The sequence below is a fragment of the Microcebus murinus genome, chromosome 20 (assembly GCF_040939455.1).
Source record: "Microcebus murinus isolate Inina chromosome 20, M.murinus_Inina_mat1.0, whole genome shotgun sequence".
NCBI classification, from domain to species: domain Eukaryota; kingdom Metazoa; phylum Chordata; class Mammalia; order Primates; family Cheirogaleidae; genus Microcebus; species Microcebus murinus.
In genome coordinates, this window is record NC_134123.1 from 19,392,596 (window position 1) to 19,410,972 (window position 18,377).

General features: G+C 53.6%; 1 protein-coding gene and 1 non-coding gene across 2 annotated transcripts; both read right to left on the minus strand.

The window, feature by feature from the left end:
• Nucleotides 1–87: 87 nt before the first annotated feature.
• HSD11B2 (hydroxysteroid 11-beta dehydrogenase 2) lies at nt 88–5,659 on the minus strand. The gene is made up of 5 exons (XM_012742539.2): nt 5,349–5,659; nt 1,704–1,916; nt 1,403–1,588; nt 1,161–1,298; nt 88–1,013 (listed from the first exon to the last, which is right to left on the minus strand). Exons 1-5 carry the CDS (start codon nt 5,611–5,613, stop codon nt 610–612), a joined length of 1,206 nt encoding a protein of 401 aa, XP_012597993.1. The 5' UTR covers nt 5,614–5,659; the 3' UTR covers nt 88–609.
• Nucleotides 5,660–17,761: 12,102 nt separating this feature from the next.
• On the minus strand, nt 17,762–17,823 carry LOC142863003 (U7 small nuclear RNA). Its single transcript, XR_012913892.1, has one exon. It is a non-coding gene; the product is annotated as a U7 small nuclear RNA (small nuclear RNA).
• Between the last annotated feature and the right edge of the window lie 554 nt (nt 17,824–18,377).

An 18,377-nucleotide genomic window follows, 5' to 3' on the forward strand; every position in this document is an offset into this window, starting at 1 on the left:
GTTCCCAACCTCTGTCACAGAACCACACCCTGTCACCTAGCCAACCTGGCAGTTACCCCCTCCAAACACAGCATCTACCCCACCCTAGGAGAAATAAAACTTATCTTTATTTAAGAAGTGGCAATTGGGAAGTAGGGTATGCAGCTTCCTTGTGGCTTGAGGGGCTTGGGAGTGGGTAGTTGGGACCTGAATTCTTGAGCCAGTCAAGAGACAGTTGGGATTCACCCTTCAATTGCAGCACCGAGGCACTGGTGCCCAGGAACAATCCCGAGGAGTCCCCAACCCACCCAGTCAGTCAGTCTTTAGTTTGCAGAGGCACTGTCTGCAGGGGCCTGTCAAAGGCGACAGTAAAGTTTTGCACTAAACTCTCCACCAGCTGAGTTCTCCACGCTGCAGGGCAGAGTGTTATGCCCAGGAGGGTCTGTTTGGGCTCATGAAGCAGTGGACAGGCCCTGAGGCTCACTGGGTCTGGACTGGGCATCAGCAGTGGGGGACTGGGGTTCATTAGGCCAGACTCGAGGGCAGATGGGGGGTCATAATGCCCAGGGGAGGGCCAGGGGCTCCTGGAGCCTCCCGTGCTGGAGTGGCAGGGCCATATATGCACACGGCTCAGCGAGCCACCACTGGGGAAGAGCCTGGGCTTGGGTTTGGGCCCTGGGCAGAGGTAGGGCCAGGGTGGCCAGGCTGCAGGGCCCTAGGCAGACGGTGATTAATGAAGAAGGCCTGCAGGAAGCGGCGCCTCAGGCTCTCAGGCAGGTAGTAGTGGATGAAGTACATGAGCCCTAGGCCACGGCCTGGGAAATACCGGCGGCGCGGCTCAGCTGCCAGCAGCGCGTCTATGATGGCATCTACGACCGGGCTGAGGTCGGGCAGTGCCATGCTTAATGAATGTAGGAACTGCCTGTGCAAGTGCTCGATGTAGTCCTTGCCGTAGACTTGCAGCAGGTCTTGGGGCAGGTTGGCCAGCAGCAGTTCCTTGCGCTGCTCCCACTCATCCACGTTTGTCACAGACCCTGGGGAAGGAGTGGCAAGGTCAGAGCTGGGCCATGCCTCTAGTCAAAGCCACACCCCTAGCCAAAGCCATATGCCCATTCTTCAGCCCTGCCCCTCATTTCCCAACCAGGCCCCATGCCTGCCCCACCCCCAGCCCAGACCCCTACCTGTCTTGAAGCAGCCAGGCTGGACGACGCTGACCTTGACCCCCCAGGGAACAAGTTCACAGCTGAATGTGTCCATGAGCAGCACCACGGCCGCCTTGGAGGTCCCATAGGCCGCCAAGCATGGATAAGGCATGTCTCCTGAGGATAGGTTGGGTGTAGGGCAGCTCAGCTTTGGCAAGGGGCTCCCAGAGCACTTCTCTGCCGAGCAGTGGCTCCTTTTCCCAATGGGGGAGGGGACTCACCTGCTGGGCTGCCCACAGTCACGATGCGACCCCTAGAGTGGCGCAGCAGTGGCAGGAGGCCCTTGGTCAGCTCCAGCACACCAAAGAAGTTCACTTCCATACAGGTGCGGAACATGGCCACTGGAGACAGCTCCACGTCAGCCACCACTTCGTTGTAACCTGCATTGTTGACCAGGCCCCACAGGCCTGGGGTCACATAGCAGGGGAGAGAAGCCTCAGGTCAGCCCAGCAGCAAAACTCCAGTCCCTGCCCCTTTCCACCCATCTGGCCGTGCCCTCCCCTGGTGGAACTCGTCACTGACCCGTGTTGGTGGTGTGGGCCTTGGTAAACTCCAGCACGCGGCTAATGTCTGCTGGCTTGGTCAGGTCCATCTGCAGTAGCTTTAGGCGAGCGGAACAGCAGGCACGCAGCTCTAGGGCACCGGGGCTATTCAACTCCAACACAGTGGCCAGCACCGTGAAGCCCATGGAGTCGAGTTTCTTGGCTGTCTCCTTGCCAAAACCAGAGTCACAACCTGGCCAGGCCAGGGCAGTCAGTGAACTCCCACCGTGGCCCAGTCCACCCTCAGACAACCCCAGAATTACCAGGGTCTGGATGGGATCCAGGCCCCTGGCCACCCAACCTACCAGCAGTAACAGCCCTAACTCCATCCCTTGGCCCATCTCTGCCTGGCTTTGCCCCGTACCTGAGCCCAGAACAGCAAATCTGTGATAGCTGTCATCTCCCTGGCTCACCATAGCTACCCCATCAAATACAGCTTATGATCCCCACTTTACAGAAGAGAAAACTGAGGCCTAGTAATGCCAAGGTGCTCGCCAAAGTCACCCAGCCAGTGCAGAGGAAGGTCAGGACTATCCCAGGCCAGCCTGAGATGGAGTCCCAGCGCCGATGTCCTGCCTGCTTGATGTCAGGCCAGAGCTCACAGCTATCAGTGTGCAGCCTCCCTTCCTTTTTGACTGGACACCGAAGCAGCCCCTCTCTAGCCCTGTCCCTTCTTGACCCCTCTGAATCCATTCTCCACCTAAGAGCCAGAAGGATCTTTCCAAAAATGACAATATTACTCTGCTGCTGCTGCAAACCTTTCCAAGGCTACCCACAGTCCTCAGGACGAAGCCCAGGCTCTCTGACACCATCCTGCAGGCCCTGTACAACCTGAGCCCCCTCCCTTCCTGGTCTCAACACACCCTGCTGTTGTTCCAGGCTGTAGGCAAGCTGAAGGCCCTCCCCACCTCGCCCCTCACCCTACACCCTTGGCATTCCAATCAGTGGCAACAGTGGGATGTTTTCTGAGCTCCAGACCACTTGCCCCCAAGACAGGGACCATGATGAATGGAGAAGACCTGCATTTGAATCCCTTCCCACACCCACCAAGGGTCATCTGAGGTCAGTTACCACTCCTGGAGGCTTAATTTCCTGTCTTTGGTTTGCAGAGCAAGAACCACCAGGAAGAGCCAGTAGGGGAGTCCCTGGTCCCTATAAACCCCAGCTTCCTTGATTGTTTCCATTCTGATCCTGCTCCAGAGGGGGCCAGTGAGTGGGGGGGGGACCAGTGAGGGAGGAGGCTCTCTGGAGCCCGACACCCCCCCCCCATCCACGGTGGTCCTGCCAGTGGTCCTGCCCAACAGAAGCTGTGAAGTGGCTGGGCTTCCCTACTGCTGAAGGGCTCAGCATCCCTCCCCATCCCAGCTCCACCCCCTCTGTTGAGGTAGAGAACAAAGCTGGGCAGGGGGCTTTGAGCTGGGCTTTGTGTGCTGGGGGCTGCAGCCTGGGCCAGGGGGTATCTCCCTGGCAAGCCTGGCTAGGGGAGGGGAGTGAGCACATACATGTGTGTGCACTTGCCTCGACTGCCTTCCAGAGCGGACAGGCCCTCCCAAGGGAGACTCAGGACTCCTAGAGTCTCAGCTCTGTGATCCCAATATAGTCACCCACATTTTGCACGCCCTCTTGCTCACCTGCACACACTCAGATACCTGTACATACCTCCAACCTGCCTGGATGTTCTCACATGGGTTCAATGCCTACCACCCACCAGCGCACAGATGTACACAGGCACCCAGCCCCGCAGCCCAAACCCTGACTGCACGGCTGAGCTCCAAGAGTTGCCTTGACCAGCGGTTCTCAGGGGCATTCTTGGGGGCTGGGAGGCTGGCAGGCATAAGATACAGTGTTCTTGGCAGGTGGGGCAGGGCCTGGTTACCTACTTGCACCTGGGTTGTCTTGCACCCAGGTGGTAAGCAAGGAAACCCCAGAGTTTTCACGCATTGGGAAGCTTGGAGGCACCTACACAGGGTGGGCTGGGCAGTCCTCTCCCCCAACCCCAGCTTTGCAACCAGAGATGGGAGGAGCCCAAGTCACAGAAAGCATCCCTGCTCTCACCTCTCTGTCGGGCTCAAGGCTAGAAGTAACAGCAGCAGCACAAAGCCCTGAGGCAAGATCTCAGGAAAGACTGCATAGCTGGGTCACTAGTACCTGCAGATCACCCAGGTCCAGTTAAAGCAGCTCAGAAATCAGACAGCAGGAGGGAATTGGCCCTGTCCCTGGCAGCAGTGCACACAAGTAGCCCCTCCTTCACACCAGGAAGGTCTGTTGGCTCTCCTTCCTTGAACTCCTGAAACTGGGGTCCCCTGAGGCTCCACGCTGCACCCTGAACTTGAGTCTCTCCCATCCAGTCTGAGCCCTTTTACATTTTTGCAGAAGCCCAAAGCCCTCATGCCACCCTCACCCACCCTACTCTGCCTCAGTGGTCTGGCTTCTTACCTGACATTCAAAGCGCCTCCCAAACACACAACCTGGTATCCCACCACACCCCTGCAGCATGCTGTCCCCTCCCCAGGCCATGCATAATCCTGCTTTAAGCCTTTGTCCCACACCCCTTCTCTGATCCAAGATACCTGTCATACTCCATCTACTTCCAGTCATCTGAGGCCCAGAGCAGATTTCCTCCTCTGGGAAGTTCTCCCGGGCCCATCTGATCATGCAGGGCCCCCTACTAGACCGAGGTCTCTGAGAAGGTCTCTAGGGTCAGTTTGCTGGCTGACCCTAGCCCAGGCACAATGTAAGGACACAGCCCAAAGCACTTGTCCAAAGCCATGGGGCTTGGGGGAGAGACCAGGCTGCCCCTCCCTCCATGCAATGGAACCAGTACCCCCTGGCCTTTCTCCCCGTCCCCACTTCCTGCTGGGCCTCCAGCCTCCCTTCCCCTTCCCTCACTCTGGTGACAGATTTATTCCCTGCTCCAGACAAAGGAGCTCAGCCAGGCGGCCAGAGCCACCTGAGCCCCGCTCTCCAAGATCTCCTTCCTGGGCACTGAGGACCAGGAGGGACCGGGGGTTGGGTGCTGGGTGCAGCCTCTGCACTGCTACCTCAGCAGTTTGGTTGGGGGTGGCTGTACCCGAGAGGCAGCTGAATGCCCAGTTGCCCTGCATGGTGACCTCAAGCTTTGTGAACTCAAAGGATCCCAGCCAACAGGCAGCAGCTCCCCATCTAAGCTCTTTCCTCTGGACCCAGGGAATAGGAGATGGGGTGTTCCACATGAGGATGTCAAGCGGCAGCAGAAGTTCAAGGAGTGACCATCTTTCCTTCTCAAGCCCTTTGGAGTCTCTCAGAGCACTGCCCCCTGCCCCAAGCCTGCTCTCTTGGGGAGGGGCATTGCGTAAACCCCCAAACTCCAGGAGGCTCCCCCTTTCTCAGCCACGTTTCCTTTGTGCACCTGCCCACTCCCTGCCTCACTTTTCCTCCAACACTCCAGGCAGCGGCAGGTATTTAACCCAGACTTGGGGAGGTGCCCGGCGCTCCCTACTTGGCTCGCTCCCCGCACCCAGGGGAGGGAAACTCTCCCGCTCCAGCGCTGGGGAATCCGCCTTGGCTGTGCCCACGGGGAGTCCTCTGAGTGTCCAGCACCGCCCTCGAGCCTGGAGTCCCCGCGCTCCGCGCCCCGCGCACTCACCGGTGATGAGCACCGCGCGAGTGGCCACGGGCAGGCGTGGCGGGCGCGCCAGGCGGGACAACGCGATCCAGCCGGCGGCGGCCAGCACGGCGAGTGCGGCCGGCGGGGGCAGCAGGCGCTGGCACAGCCAGTCGAGCGCGGCCAGCAGCGCCAGCGCCGCCAGCAGCGGGCGGCCCAGACGCAGGTCTGCGCGCAGCAGCTGCAGCAGCGCGCGGGCCGCCACGAGCAGCCAGGCGCCGCCCGACGGCCAAGGCCAGCGCTCCATGGCGGCCCGGCCGGGTCGGGTTGGGGAGGGGCGGGGCGGGGCGGGGCGGGGGCCTGGCTGGGGCGCAGAGAGAGACTCGGGGCCCGGGCGCAGGGTGCAGGGGAACACCAGCCTGGGGCAGGAGGGACACTCGCTTTCTCCGCTCGCCCTCGGGCAGAGCTTTTAAAGAGCCCCAGGGGCGGGGAGAGGGCGGGGCGGGGGCGGGGCTTGCCTCCACTTCTCTCAGGCACCCCCCGTCGGGCAGGTGCCCCCCCCGCCCCTCCCCCTCCACCAGATCCGCTTGAGAAGAAGCCGGAACAAAGTCCCGAAGTTGCTACGGGAGGAGGAGCCGCCTCGCCGCGGGCCGCGCTGGAGAGGGCCGGTCGGTCCAGCCCAGCGCCGGGCCTCCGCTCACCCCCGCGCCCCCGCCCTCGCGCCCAGGGCCGCGGAGCCGCGGCTCTCAGGTGAGCACATGCAGCTCACACTTGCTCGGGACACCTGAGGGGACACGCAACCTGCATCCTGCGCCCCACATTGATTGCACCGCCTCGCTCGGTCGCCGCCGCCGCCCCTGTCCACACACGCGCCGCACTCCCACGCGGTGCCGGCCGCAGGTCCCCGGCACACACGCCCTCAGGCGCGCTCTCACCTGAGCCGCTTTCGGCCACAAAACCCGCCTGGGTCGGGCCAGGGGGCAGCCTGGTGACCTCCTGGGTTCTTCACAGTCTCTGTCCCGCCTTTCCCCTTCGCTCCAGCCTTGGGGATGCACAACCCCACTTCCTGCTACACAAATGTATGTGTGTGGGGGTCGGTGAGGGGCGGTCACAGGAAGCGGCTAGGTCTCCCATTACCTCTGGCTCACCTCTCACCCCAAGAGCCAGGCCAGTGGGGACACCTGGAAATCAGTGAAGGCCACCCCTAGGATAGGATAGGCCCTGCCTTGCTCCCCTGAATCTCCAGGAGATAAAATAAGTGGTGTGAGTGTGGGTGCATTTTTCTGCCTGTGTGTATGAAGGTCCACGTTTGTGTGTGGCCCAGTGGCCCCCCCATCCTGCCCACCCCCGTGTCTGGCACCCTGTGCCTAGCATCTATGCCAGGGCTCTGGGAGGGACTGGGAGTTGCTGCCAGTACCTGGCTGCTAGGCTCTGCTGGGGGGAGTAGGTGCAGCCCATGGCAGAGGGGGTCCCTGCGTCCTGTGGGCCTCCACGCCTTGTCCCAGTGCCTCACCTCTCCCCTTTCTAGGTCCTGGGAGGTCATGACTCCTAGTCACACCTCCCAGCCCTGTTGCTCATTCTCTCTCTTAGGTGCCTAGGCTCTGTGCCAGGGCTACCTGGCAATGCCTCCTGCAAGCCCTGCCACCCAGGCTTGGCCCCATGGTGGGCCAGGGAAATCTCGGGGAGGGGACTGGAAACCAGACCCACTTAAGGGGAGAGACTGGGTGGAGGACCCATCTCCTTCCCAGAGCCACTCCTGGGGTGGGGAGGGGCACATCTATGCCTCCTCCTATAAGTACAGATGACAGGCTGGCCCTGACCCTGGAAAACCGGGTGTGTGTGTCTGACCTTGAGTACATGGCCTTGTGTGCCTGTGTTTGTATGCACTTGTGTGCATGGGGCTCCATGGCTTGGCCACACCATTTACTTGTGTCACTCCCTGTGCCATGAGTCTGCCTGTGCATGTGAGTACATTTGTGTGTGTTGTGTGTTTCTGGTAGTTTTCTCTTTTTTGGTCTGGGTCATCCTGCCTTTAGAAACTTAGGGAACTTTCCAAACTCACAGACTCCTGTTGCCCTGAATGTATGGCCAAGGCTCCAGGGTAGGCACAGTGCCCTTGGCCTGGCTTCCTGATTTGAGCTCCAGAAAATGGAATGGACGGCCCCCCCACCTCTGGCCACTCCACCTCAGCCCTTGATGGGCTTCCCTTTGGGGCTGGGGAAGGGAGTAGAAGAGGTGGTGGGGGTCCTGGGGAGCCTTCAAGGTCAAAGCCAGAGTAAGAGTCGAAGGGTCAGGGATGAGGGCAGGAAGTCAAGGTGGGAGACTGAGAAGCAGGGACCTGTACTGTTCTGTGAAGGACACATGAAGGGTCCTGACTCATCAGGAAGCCCACGATGGTGAGGGAGACTGGGGGATTGCCTTTGGTTGCAGAGCATAGGGACACTGTGCCACCTGGGGCAGAACCATCAGTCTTGTGGGATTTGGGTCTGGGTGGGGCTGGACTATCTGCCACAATTTTATAGAAACTCCCCATCCTCCCATGCGTCCTCCCCAGGATCTATGCTGGCGGACCCCTTAGCCCTCATTAGGTGGAAACATTTCAGCAATAGGTGGTTTAGGCAGTCATGGCTGGGAGGGGCTGGCCCAACCCTGTCTGAGGCCTGGTGCCAGGTCGTGCCTGCCTAGGGGCAGAGAACCAGCCTCTGCCAGAACCAGGAGTATGGGTTGGCAGGGGCCTCCAGGGAAGAGAGAGGGAAGGTGGGCAGAGGGCGGGAGGCCCCGCAGATAAGGTAGGGCCTGGCAGGGCAGAGGAATGAAGGACAACCAGAAGGAGCAGAGCCCCTGAGCCACCCCGCCCCTAAGCCCTCAGCCCACAGTCTTCTTTAGTCCTTTGTCTCACCTCCCAACCCTCTTGGTCAGAAACCTGGTTAGCCAAACCCTTAGCATGCCCCAGGCACTGGAGGACCAGGGGTGGGTGGGAGGCCGGCAGGCTGGCTCCAGCCTCCTCCTGTGAAGTCCAGCGGCTCACTGGCGCCATCTGCTGGCCTTTTGGGGAAGACGCAGCTCTGAAGGGGATAAAGACTAGGCAGGAGACCGCTGGATTTGAAGATGGGGGAAGCAGAAGTCCAGGGTGGGCGTGCCCAGTGGCAGTATCCAGGAGCCCTCACGCTCTGTCCTCTGGCTATCCTGGAGTCCTGGAGCCAAGCACTCACTCACCACCTTTCCCTTCCTCCGTGGTCTAGCTCAGAGGCTACAGAGTCCCAAGGAGTCCCTCTGCCTCCCACCTGGCACCCCTACCCCTCCTCCTCTAGCAAGATGGCAGAAGGGCCCCTCTCCCTGCCAATGGCCAGTCCCTCCATCTGGGCCCTAGACTTCATTATTCCCCATGCTCAAAGAGGGCAAACTTGTATAGAGTTCCCACTGTAGGCCAGGCACTGTGCTGGGCACCGCAGAAATGACAGCTAACCACTGGCCCCTTCCCGGCAGCAAGCACGCCGGCCCTGGCCTTGCCCATTGAGAGCCTCAATCCTATACCTCTTTCTCCAAGCATCATTCTTGTACGCTTCCTCTATGCTCAGCCACATTTCTTTGTGGCTGTAATCTGTGATCACCATCGCCACTCTCCCCTCCCCTGCCTGAGCATGGGATTAACTCCTCTCCTGACCTCACCAAATGTCATGAGTCAATGACCTCCTAGAACCCAAATCTCATAGGCCCATCTCTCCCTTCAGCTAACTTGGCCTCCTCGAAGCTTCTGCCCTGCTGCCCACTCTTTCCTGTCCCAAGCCCTGTCTCCCTGTGGTGCCTATGAAGCCACTGCTGCTGCGTTTCCTACCTCACTGCCTCTCCTGCCTCCTCAGCTTCTCCTGCTAGTGGGTCAACCTCTGGCAGCAAAGGCCTCGCGCTTGGTCCCTCCTCCACCATGAGCTCATCTTCCTATTCACATACTGGCGGCTCCCCCGCCAGCTTTCCAGCCAAGGCCTCCCTGTTGACTCCAGACCCCGTGTCCAGCTGCCCCTGGACGCCTCCCTTGGACACTCAGAGGCCCCCCACATTCAGCATGTCCAAAGCTGGTCTCCTCCCCTTCCCTGGCTGTCAGCCACCCAGTCCCCACCACATCCTCAACCTTCATTCCACACACTGGCCCCCACATTTCTTGTTTTTTCCCAAGCCCTGGGTTTGGTGCAGATGCCTCAAGATAGCCTTTTATGGGAGGCATCATGATCACCATTTTTTTTTTTTTTGAGACAGAGTCTTGCTCTGTCGCCCACGCTACAGTGTAGTGGCATCATCATAGCTCACTGTAACCTCAAACTCCTGGGCTCCAATGATCCTCCTGCCTCAGATTCCCGAGTAACTGGGACTGAAGGCATGCACCACCATGCCTGGCTAATTTTTTCTATTAAAGAGGGGGGGGGTCTTCCTTTTGCTCAGGCTGGTCTTGAACTCCTGATCTCAAGGGATCCTCCTGCCTCAGCCTCCCAGAGTGCTAGGATTACAGGTACTACACCTAGCCATTATCACCATTTTATATTCAAGGAAACTGAAGCTTCCAGAGGCCAAGAAAATTGCTCAAGGTCTCAAAGTCCCAACATTCAAACTCAGAGGTATACCTGAACCCAAAGTCTGTGTTAATGCAGAGCCACGTTTGTCACATGTCGCCTCTTATGCTTCATTCTGAGGGCAAAGGAAAGCTTGGAATGGTCTGAGCAAAGGAGACTCCTGTCCCAGTTGGCCAGGAAATAGATTTGGAGAGGAGGGGAGGCTGGGAGTCTTGTTGCTGCATCCAGATGAGGGACAGAGCAGTCTGTCCAAACAAGCTGAGTGGAAGATGCCCATGGACATGCAAGGGCTGAGCCCAGAAGCGGCTGGGTGCTCTTGGTCTCCAGCACATCGCTCATGTAGCATGGGGAGCCCTGGAGGTTATAACTCATCTCCGCATGCCCTAGGCGTGAACTGAAACCCCCCATTTTTCAGAGGTGTCCTATTTAGTCTGGGCATCTGGAAATCAGGCCCTTCCATTAGGGAACTGAAGGAAATCTCCCCTTTGGTGGCTGGGAAGAGGGGACAGTAAGATGCAGGAAGCCAGGGACACCCTCCTCTGAACTTCTTTTACTGTCTCCAGGATGGAAGGCAGGTGTTTGGAGACTGGGGTTGTTGAGTTTGGGAAACACTGAGAGAATGTGCTCTGCAGGGGTTTCTGGACCAGTCCCTGGGGGAAAAGCAAGCCCCAGCTGGGAGCACTTGAGGGGAGAGTCAGCTGACTCTGATTGAAATCCCTTTAGGGTCTAGAGTCCAGACCTTCACTGTGGCTCTGAGTTATGAATAATCCTTTTGCGCATTTGCTGTGTGTTTGTGGCATGCTAATCCTTGTGCTCAGTTTGCTTGTACTTCATTTTATTTACTATTCTCACATCATCAATAGGAAGCAGGTACTATCATTATCCCCTTCCTATAAATAAGGAAACAGGCTCAGAGTGGTTAAGCGATGTGCCCTAGGTCACACAGCTGTCTAAACCTTATGCTCCTAATCATCAGGCCACACGATTCTCTGGCCTTCAGCCCAGGAGGATGGCCTTATTCCATGGGCAACCTTTTTTTATCTTCTTCTGGAGTAGAAACATATTAATATCTCCCAACGGCAGAATTACGGCAACTTGATTGTGGAAAACTAATTCCAAAAAGCTGCTTCCTTACAGCTTCCATCCAGCCCCGATTCAGGCCTTTTCTTGGCAGAACAACTGCAAAAGATACAAAAATTAGTTGCTGTTGGCTAACTGGTTTAATTTATTTGCATATACATAATTCAGCCCCACCCCTGGTGGCTAATACCGCCCCCCCCCCAAGCTGTGGCTATTTTCTGATTGCTGCTGGGGAGGCTTGTGCATGTTGTATTTTTTTAAAAAATAAACTGAAACCAGATGGAGGGAGGTTTGTTCACAGCCTTGCCTACAATTTTCTCCAGCAGAATTCCTTGAAAAGTTAACCACCTATGAGTGGTGCCTGTTCTCCCGGGAGGTCCCTCACTGCTGGTATGCAAATAGCCAGCGAGGTTGGTCTTTCCAAAAAGTGCAAACAAAAGGAGGAGAAAAAGGGCTTCGTGGCCTGAGGGCTTTCCAGAATGTGGGGTCCTCTCCTGGTGGAGCCCAATTTTAGGTCTGCACTTAAAATTAGTGTCCTCTCTCCTTGCTTTCCTTGTGTTGAGGGTAGGTTGGGGTGGGGGTTGGGGGGAGTCTTGGGCTGGGCTTGAGTCAGAATCACCTGGACCAACACTTGTTAAAAATATGCATTCTAGCCTCCCACATATACCCTATTTGTGGTGCTAACCTCTGGCAGGAGACCCCAGCTCTCCAGATGGGTTGATATTTGCAGTCAGTGGCAGGGTTATACCCCTAAAGGGGCCCAAGCCACTCCTGCTTCCATCCTGGGAAGACCAGATGCGGGAGGTGGTTATTGAAATATTTTTAACCATCAGCCAGGTCAAGGGCTTTGTAATGCCCCTGGAGCCCTCATTAAGCGATTCCTTGCTCAGAGAGAGGAGGCAAGTGTACCCACTGGTCACCATGCCAGGGGCTTCGCATTTTTATTTGGAACGTGAATTGGACATTGTCATAGTGAAGTATATGCTCCAGTCCCCAGGCAGGGGAGAGAGCACGTCTTTCCCAGCTCCGACCTTCATTCCTGGCTCAGAACACCTTTCTTTTGGATTCTGAGCTTTTTCAGATAATTGTGTCAGGTTACATAAGGTTTTGAGATATGAACACTCAAAGGAAATTCCGCTGAGAGCAGGTCTGAGAGGTTCCGGTACATAATTTGCTTTAAAGTATTCGAGGAAAAAATTCAGGTGTTTCAGCCCTGCACATTTTTGAAATAAAATAAGAACAGCAGACAACTCTGCGTGCATGTACCATTCTCCAAAGAAATGAGCAAGCCAAAAGATAGATTTCCTCGCTGAAAGGAAACACCCCACCCCAGGGAGCTTTTGCAGGGGTAGGGGCAAGGGGATCAGGAGCAAAGAGGACAGCTGCGACCAGGCTGAAAAGGAAATCCTTACCAGGCCAGGATCACTTCCCCCCGCTTTCGGCATCTTAGGTAACACATGTCGTAAATACAAGCCTTCAGTTTTCCAAGAAACATAAAATAAAAGCTGAATTACTGGCAGACAAGCTTTAAAATCTTAGGTTCCTAGGACTCTGTGGGCACATTTTCCACACACCATGATTTTTATTTCATTTGCCTCCCTCTAGCAGCTCTGTTGCATAAGGTGCTGTTTCCAAACACCTTGTCCCCAACTGGAGACACAGAGTAAGTTTTATCTAGGTCTAAGAAGAGTTCTGGAAGGGTGACATCGTGTTCCAAGACGTACTGGTTATAGTCAACAGTAGGAAAGCTGCCAGAGCCTTCTCACCAAGGAAGCTGAGAGAATATTTTAAATACCAAATGGTACTTCTCTCTTAAAGCACAAAGCAGTCATAAAAACCACTTAACAAGGAAAAATTAATGGGAGGAAAATGTTTTGAATATAGCAAATTTAAAAAAAAATCTTGACCCAGCAATAGCATTGTTGGGCATCTATCCAAAAGAACATAAGTCACTCGATTATAAAGACATCTGCACCCGAATGTTTATAGCAGCACAATTCACTATTGCACGGACATGGAAACTACCCAAGTGCCCATCAATTCATGAATGGATAACTAAAATGTGGTATATACTCACAATGGAATATTACTCAATCCTAAGAAATGATAGTGAACTAGCACTGTTTATGCTATTGTGGATTAAGTTTAAGCCTGTAATACAAAGCGAGACAACACAAGACCTGGAAAATGGGCTACACATCTACTCGCCATCAAATTGGCACTGACAGCCTAAAACTATGGTGTTCAAATAATTGTAGTGTTCAACAAGGATCTGAGGGGGGGAGACCCACATTTTAAGGATGTGATGAGCATTGTAGGGGGGAAAGGTTTACCTCTATCCCTTTTTAGGGAGAGGCAAAGAAACACACTGTAACCAAAATGTTTAAAAAAATTTTGTTAATGGGAGGTGAACAGGTGGAAGGGGGGAGAGGGGAAGGGTATGCACTTTCATGGTGGGTGCAGGGCGCACCACTTGAAAACTGGACATGCTTGAAGCTCTGGCAGAGCAGGCTGGGGAGGGGGGCAGTGGCAAGATATGTAACCCTAACAATATTTGTACCCACAGAATTTGGGGAAAATATATATATATATACTATTCTCATTTAGATAGCATTGTTTTGTGCAAATAAAGAAAACAAGCTAAAATTAAAAAAAAAAAAGAATCGGCACAAATATCATCTTATAGTGGAATCTGCTGGAACTGCCGAGGCTGGGTCTGTTTCCTCTTTCACGCTCATATTCTTCTATGCTCGTAACATTTCTTTGGTCCCTTCCCTCGTTTTGACATTTTAAAATTGTAAAACCTCAGATAAAATGTCATAAAATATTAGGATAAACACTTGTGTAACGTGTGTACAACTGAGCTTAACAATTAATGCATTACCAATACATTTGAAGCCCGGTTTGTACCCTTCCCCAAACACATTTCCTCTCTGTCAGACAGGGGCCCACTACCCGTGATTTGGTACCTGTCATTCCTTTGCATACCATTATGATTTTACAGCATCTGCAATTATTCCTATATGTGTAGCTATAACATTGTTAAATATGCTTAAAGCTTTATATAAAATATATGGACTTTTCTAAAAAAATAAAATAAATAAAAAAATCTTTACAAGGGACATGGGAAAAATAGATTTACTACATCGAAGGGACGACAATATAGGAAAGTCGATTTTTACACAAAAATAATTCAAGGAGTGGTTATTTACTTACAAAAGCCTTCCCAGAATTCCTGTCAGCAGTAGTATCCTTTCATTCATTGCTTCTTTCATTCAACACACATTTCTTGGGTGCTTGCTGCATTCCAAGGCTGTGTGCTAGGAAGCGATGGTGAGCGAGAAAAACTTCATTCCTCCCAGATGGGTTCTCTGTCTGGCTGGAGGGACAGGCCCTTATCAGATCATTACATAATCCAGTAGCCCTGGACAGAAGGAACTAGAAAGCAGAGTCCCATGGCACTGTGCAGAGTGATGGCTTCTTTTATTCTGGGGGCAGATAAAGCGATGTTCCAGGTAGTGTGAGCTTCAAGTGCAAAGGCCCTAGGATAGGGGGTGCCTAGTCCTTCGAGAAAAGGAAGGGCCACTCTCAAGGATGCTGGAGCCAGTCTTGGAGAACTGCGGTGGCCGGGGGAGGAGGAGCTTTTGATCCCAATTTCATGGTATATGGAAATACCTCTCCCAGAAGAGCAGGGAGAATTGTTGAGGGTTGTAATCAGGAAGCAAAATAATCAGCTTGGTGTGTCTTTGTTTTTTTCAAAGACAGCCACAGGTAGAGTGAGGAGAATGGTCTCATGGGGGAGTAGGGGACAGGAGGCCTCCAGTGGAAGCTGAGAGACCAGTCAGGAGGCTGTGTTGCTGGCCAGGGCAAGAGATGCTGGTGGCCATGGGGACAAGCCAGGTGGATGGGCTGACTCATGCAGGGCCTGTTGGAGAGGGTACTGTGACCTAGACAAAGTGGACCCAGCAAGCAAGAGCTGTAGCTGACCATCTCCCACCCAGGCTAATTTGACAATTAAATTTAATTCCATTAGTTGATGAAACGTACAGCATCATTTCCCAGTAGAAAGACAAGGATGATCTAGATTAGAGGCACCAAGGATTAGTGCCACTAAACTCTCTCTAAGTGCACAATTACAGTTTCAGGCCTCACCACAGCCCTGTGCAGTAGCTATGTTACCCCTACTTCACACAAGAGCAAATTGAGATTTGGAGGTGAAAAGATTGGCTCAAGGTCACCAGCTGGTGATTGGCAGCATTGGGATTGAACCAAGTAACCACAGACCTGCCCTGGAACAGGAAATGCCAGGGAGCCGGGGAATACACTGGCTCTAATTAAGGGCATAGTGCTTGTTCAGGCCCAGGGCGGGATAAGCTGGCTTTGCCTGCCCTGGAGTGTCTGGCAGTTTCAAAGAGTCACGTAAGTCAGCTCACATGCATGTGTGCCAGCCTGTAGAAACACGGTTGGCCTTTCTCTCCCCGTGGTCCAGGCTCGTCTTCTCTGGACAAACTTGCATTGCATATCAGGGGCAGCAGCTCCAGGCAGGAACAAACCTTGCCTGAGGAGCTGACTTCTGTCCCAGAAAAATGTGTCTCACGTTTTCATAGAAATTGGCAGAGGGAGTGGGGCTCGGAGGACCTGGAACAACTCTCTAGGTAAAAGGAACCCTGCGGCGAAAAGGCCTATGGGTAGAAGCAAATGCTGCTGGCTCTAAGATCTGCAGGATAAGGACAGAGGACAGGTATGAGTGCCACAGACCAGAAGCTTGCCCAGCAGGGCCTTGGAAGCCATGCTTTGGCTTCGATCCTTTGCTCCTAAAGGCACACAAATGCATGTGTGTGCGTGGAAGTATCTTAAACAAGATTGATGAGGCGGTGCTTTCACATTAGAAAGATTACTCTGCCCTCTGCCTGCCTAGGGACGAGCAATGTGTGGCCTTCCTCAGTCGGGGATGTCCTGGGTTATGTCAGCTTCTGGATTGGGACCACATGATGACAACAGACTCAGAAACAACATGTGCTCAAACTGCCTGTGCCTTTAAAAAGCAGATTTGGGGTGAGAGACTCCTCAGAAAGCCTGGCCTGGAGTCACTCACAAAGACATCACGGGAATCTGAGCTGTCACTTGGATTTCTGTTCAACTGAAAACAGCTTTAATTTATTATTATGTATGTGCCCTTAACCCTGTTTGAAATCCTATGGCTGCTGTAACGAATTATCTTTACAGTTCTGGAGGTCAGAAGTTGGAAATAGATCTCATGGGGCTAAAGTCAAGGTGACAGCAGGCTGGTTCCTTCTGGAAACTCACGGGGGGAGTTTGTTTCCCTGCTTTTTCCAGGTTCTGGAGGCCACCTGCCTTCCTTGGCTCACGGTCCCTTCCTCCATCTTCAAAGCCTGCGGTGTAGTGTCTTCAAATTTCTCTGACCTCTGTTCCATCATTACATGTCCTTGTCCCACAAAGACCCTCCTGCCACCCTCTTGTAAGGGCCCTTGTGACTATATTGAGCCCACCCAGATAACCCAGGAGAATCTCCCCCATGTCGAGATCCTTACCTTAATCTCATCTGCAAAATCCCTTTTGACATGTCAGGTAACACACTCACAGGTTCCAGGGATTAGGGCAAGGAAATTTTAGGGAGCGTTCTTGTTCAGACTACCAGCCACTTTAACCAAATAAGAGGAAGAAAGACAAATCTAGCAGCTGGGAGGAGCATGGCTTGGAAATAGGGGGCTGATGTTAGAGAGACCAAACATGAGGCTGCTGAAGGGTCAGCAAGGGAGATGCTGGTGGTCTGGGCTGCAGTGGAGCAGGAAGAATGGACACAGGACATGTTCAGAGGAAGGACGCCCTGCCCTGGTCTTGGGGACTATTTGGATTAGGTGGGCAAGGACTAGCAGGAGAGACATGGGAAGATGCCTGAGTGTAGAGATAGACTGATTGAGTAGACAGTGGTATCTATCAGAGGCCCCAAGGGAGGAGCAGGTTTGTGGCAAGGACAAAGAGGGCATGTGGGGATGAGTTACATCTAAGACACCCATGGGACATCCAGGAGAAGTGCCCAGAAGACAGGTGGATCCAAGGTCTAGAAGGCTATGACTCTTAGGTCCCTCCTTTTCCTATGGGCATACACGGGGTCATCCTCCATCTTGATTTCTGCGTCACTATCTCTGTTTGACCCTCATTTCTCCAATTCAGATAAGAGTGAAAGAATCATCTTGTATTTCTGAAGCCAGAGTAGCATTGATATTGATTCCACATGGAATTTGAGCTTATCAGTCTTGAAAACAAAAATTTAAATCACACAGAACTTAAGTCACTTGCACAAGGACCCACACAACTGGCATGTGAGCATGAATAGTTATGTCGCTTTTATTATATGCCTGTGCCTTACACATTTTTGAGATATAGGGTGTTTTCTGTCTCTGTGTGCCCGCTCTGAGAAGATAGCTAGCCAGCTGCTCACCACTTTAGGGCCTTGGAGATCTGGATAGGATAGCTAGCAAAAGACAAAGGCTCTTCCTGTTTTTTGAGAAAGACTGGGCTCATGGGAGAATCCACTCTGAGTGTCCCCAAGGAGAAGGGGAGAAGGGAAGCCAGGTCAGCACAGAGGTCCCCTAGGCAGGGAAAGGGAAGCAAGACTACAGGCCTTGGAACAGATCAAGCAGGTGTCTGTCCCCTGCAGCCCCAGGGAGGGGGGAGGGCCTCAGCAGGCATGGCCCCACCCACATAGCCCAAACCAATGTCTGTGGCCTTAGTACTGAAGAAGACCCAGGATTGGAAGGTTTTTTGTTTTGTTTTGTTTTGTTTTATTTTGGGGGTCTTATATTAAGGACAGGAAAACCTGCTAGACAAATTCTAAAAGAGCTGTAACACTTGTTTTGTTTCTGTAGGAGATCATGAGTCCTGTGGAATGATCTGGCTAAGAGGAGCCCAATGGAGGCCAAGATTGAATTTCCCATCAGCCTGGAAGATGTGGGCTTTCGGTAGGATTTATGCTTGATTTAAAGGCAATAAAAGAAATATTTTGTACTACATATTTTAAGCTCTTATACTTAACGTTTTATATTATGGGATACTTGCATTTTTAGTTGTGTAATTTATTTGTCTAGATCAGTTTCCCCTTTAACATGTAAGCTCCCTGAAGGGCCGGGATCTTCTGGATGTTCCCCATGGTATGTCCGTGCCCAGCACATACTCTAGTTAAAGTGTGCAAGTTGACAAGAGGGTCTTCCTGACAGTGGTGGTCTCCGGGGAGGAACTGGATGGGAGGCGCGTTTGGGACAAGTTAGGATTCTGGGAAGGCAAACTGGGGATCCGGGATGGGGGAAAGTGGGTTTTCTAGGAGAAAGGTTAGAAAAAAAAAAACAGGAATTGGCCCGCTGAGGCGCCAGGGGGGTCTCTGGCAAGCCCCGCCCCGAGCCAGGGTACA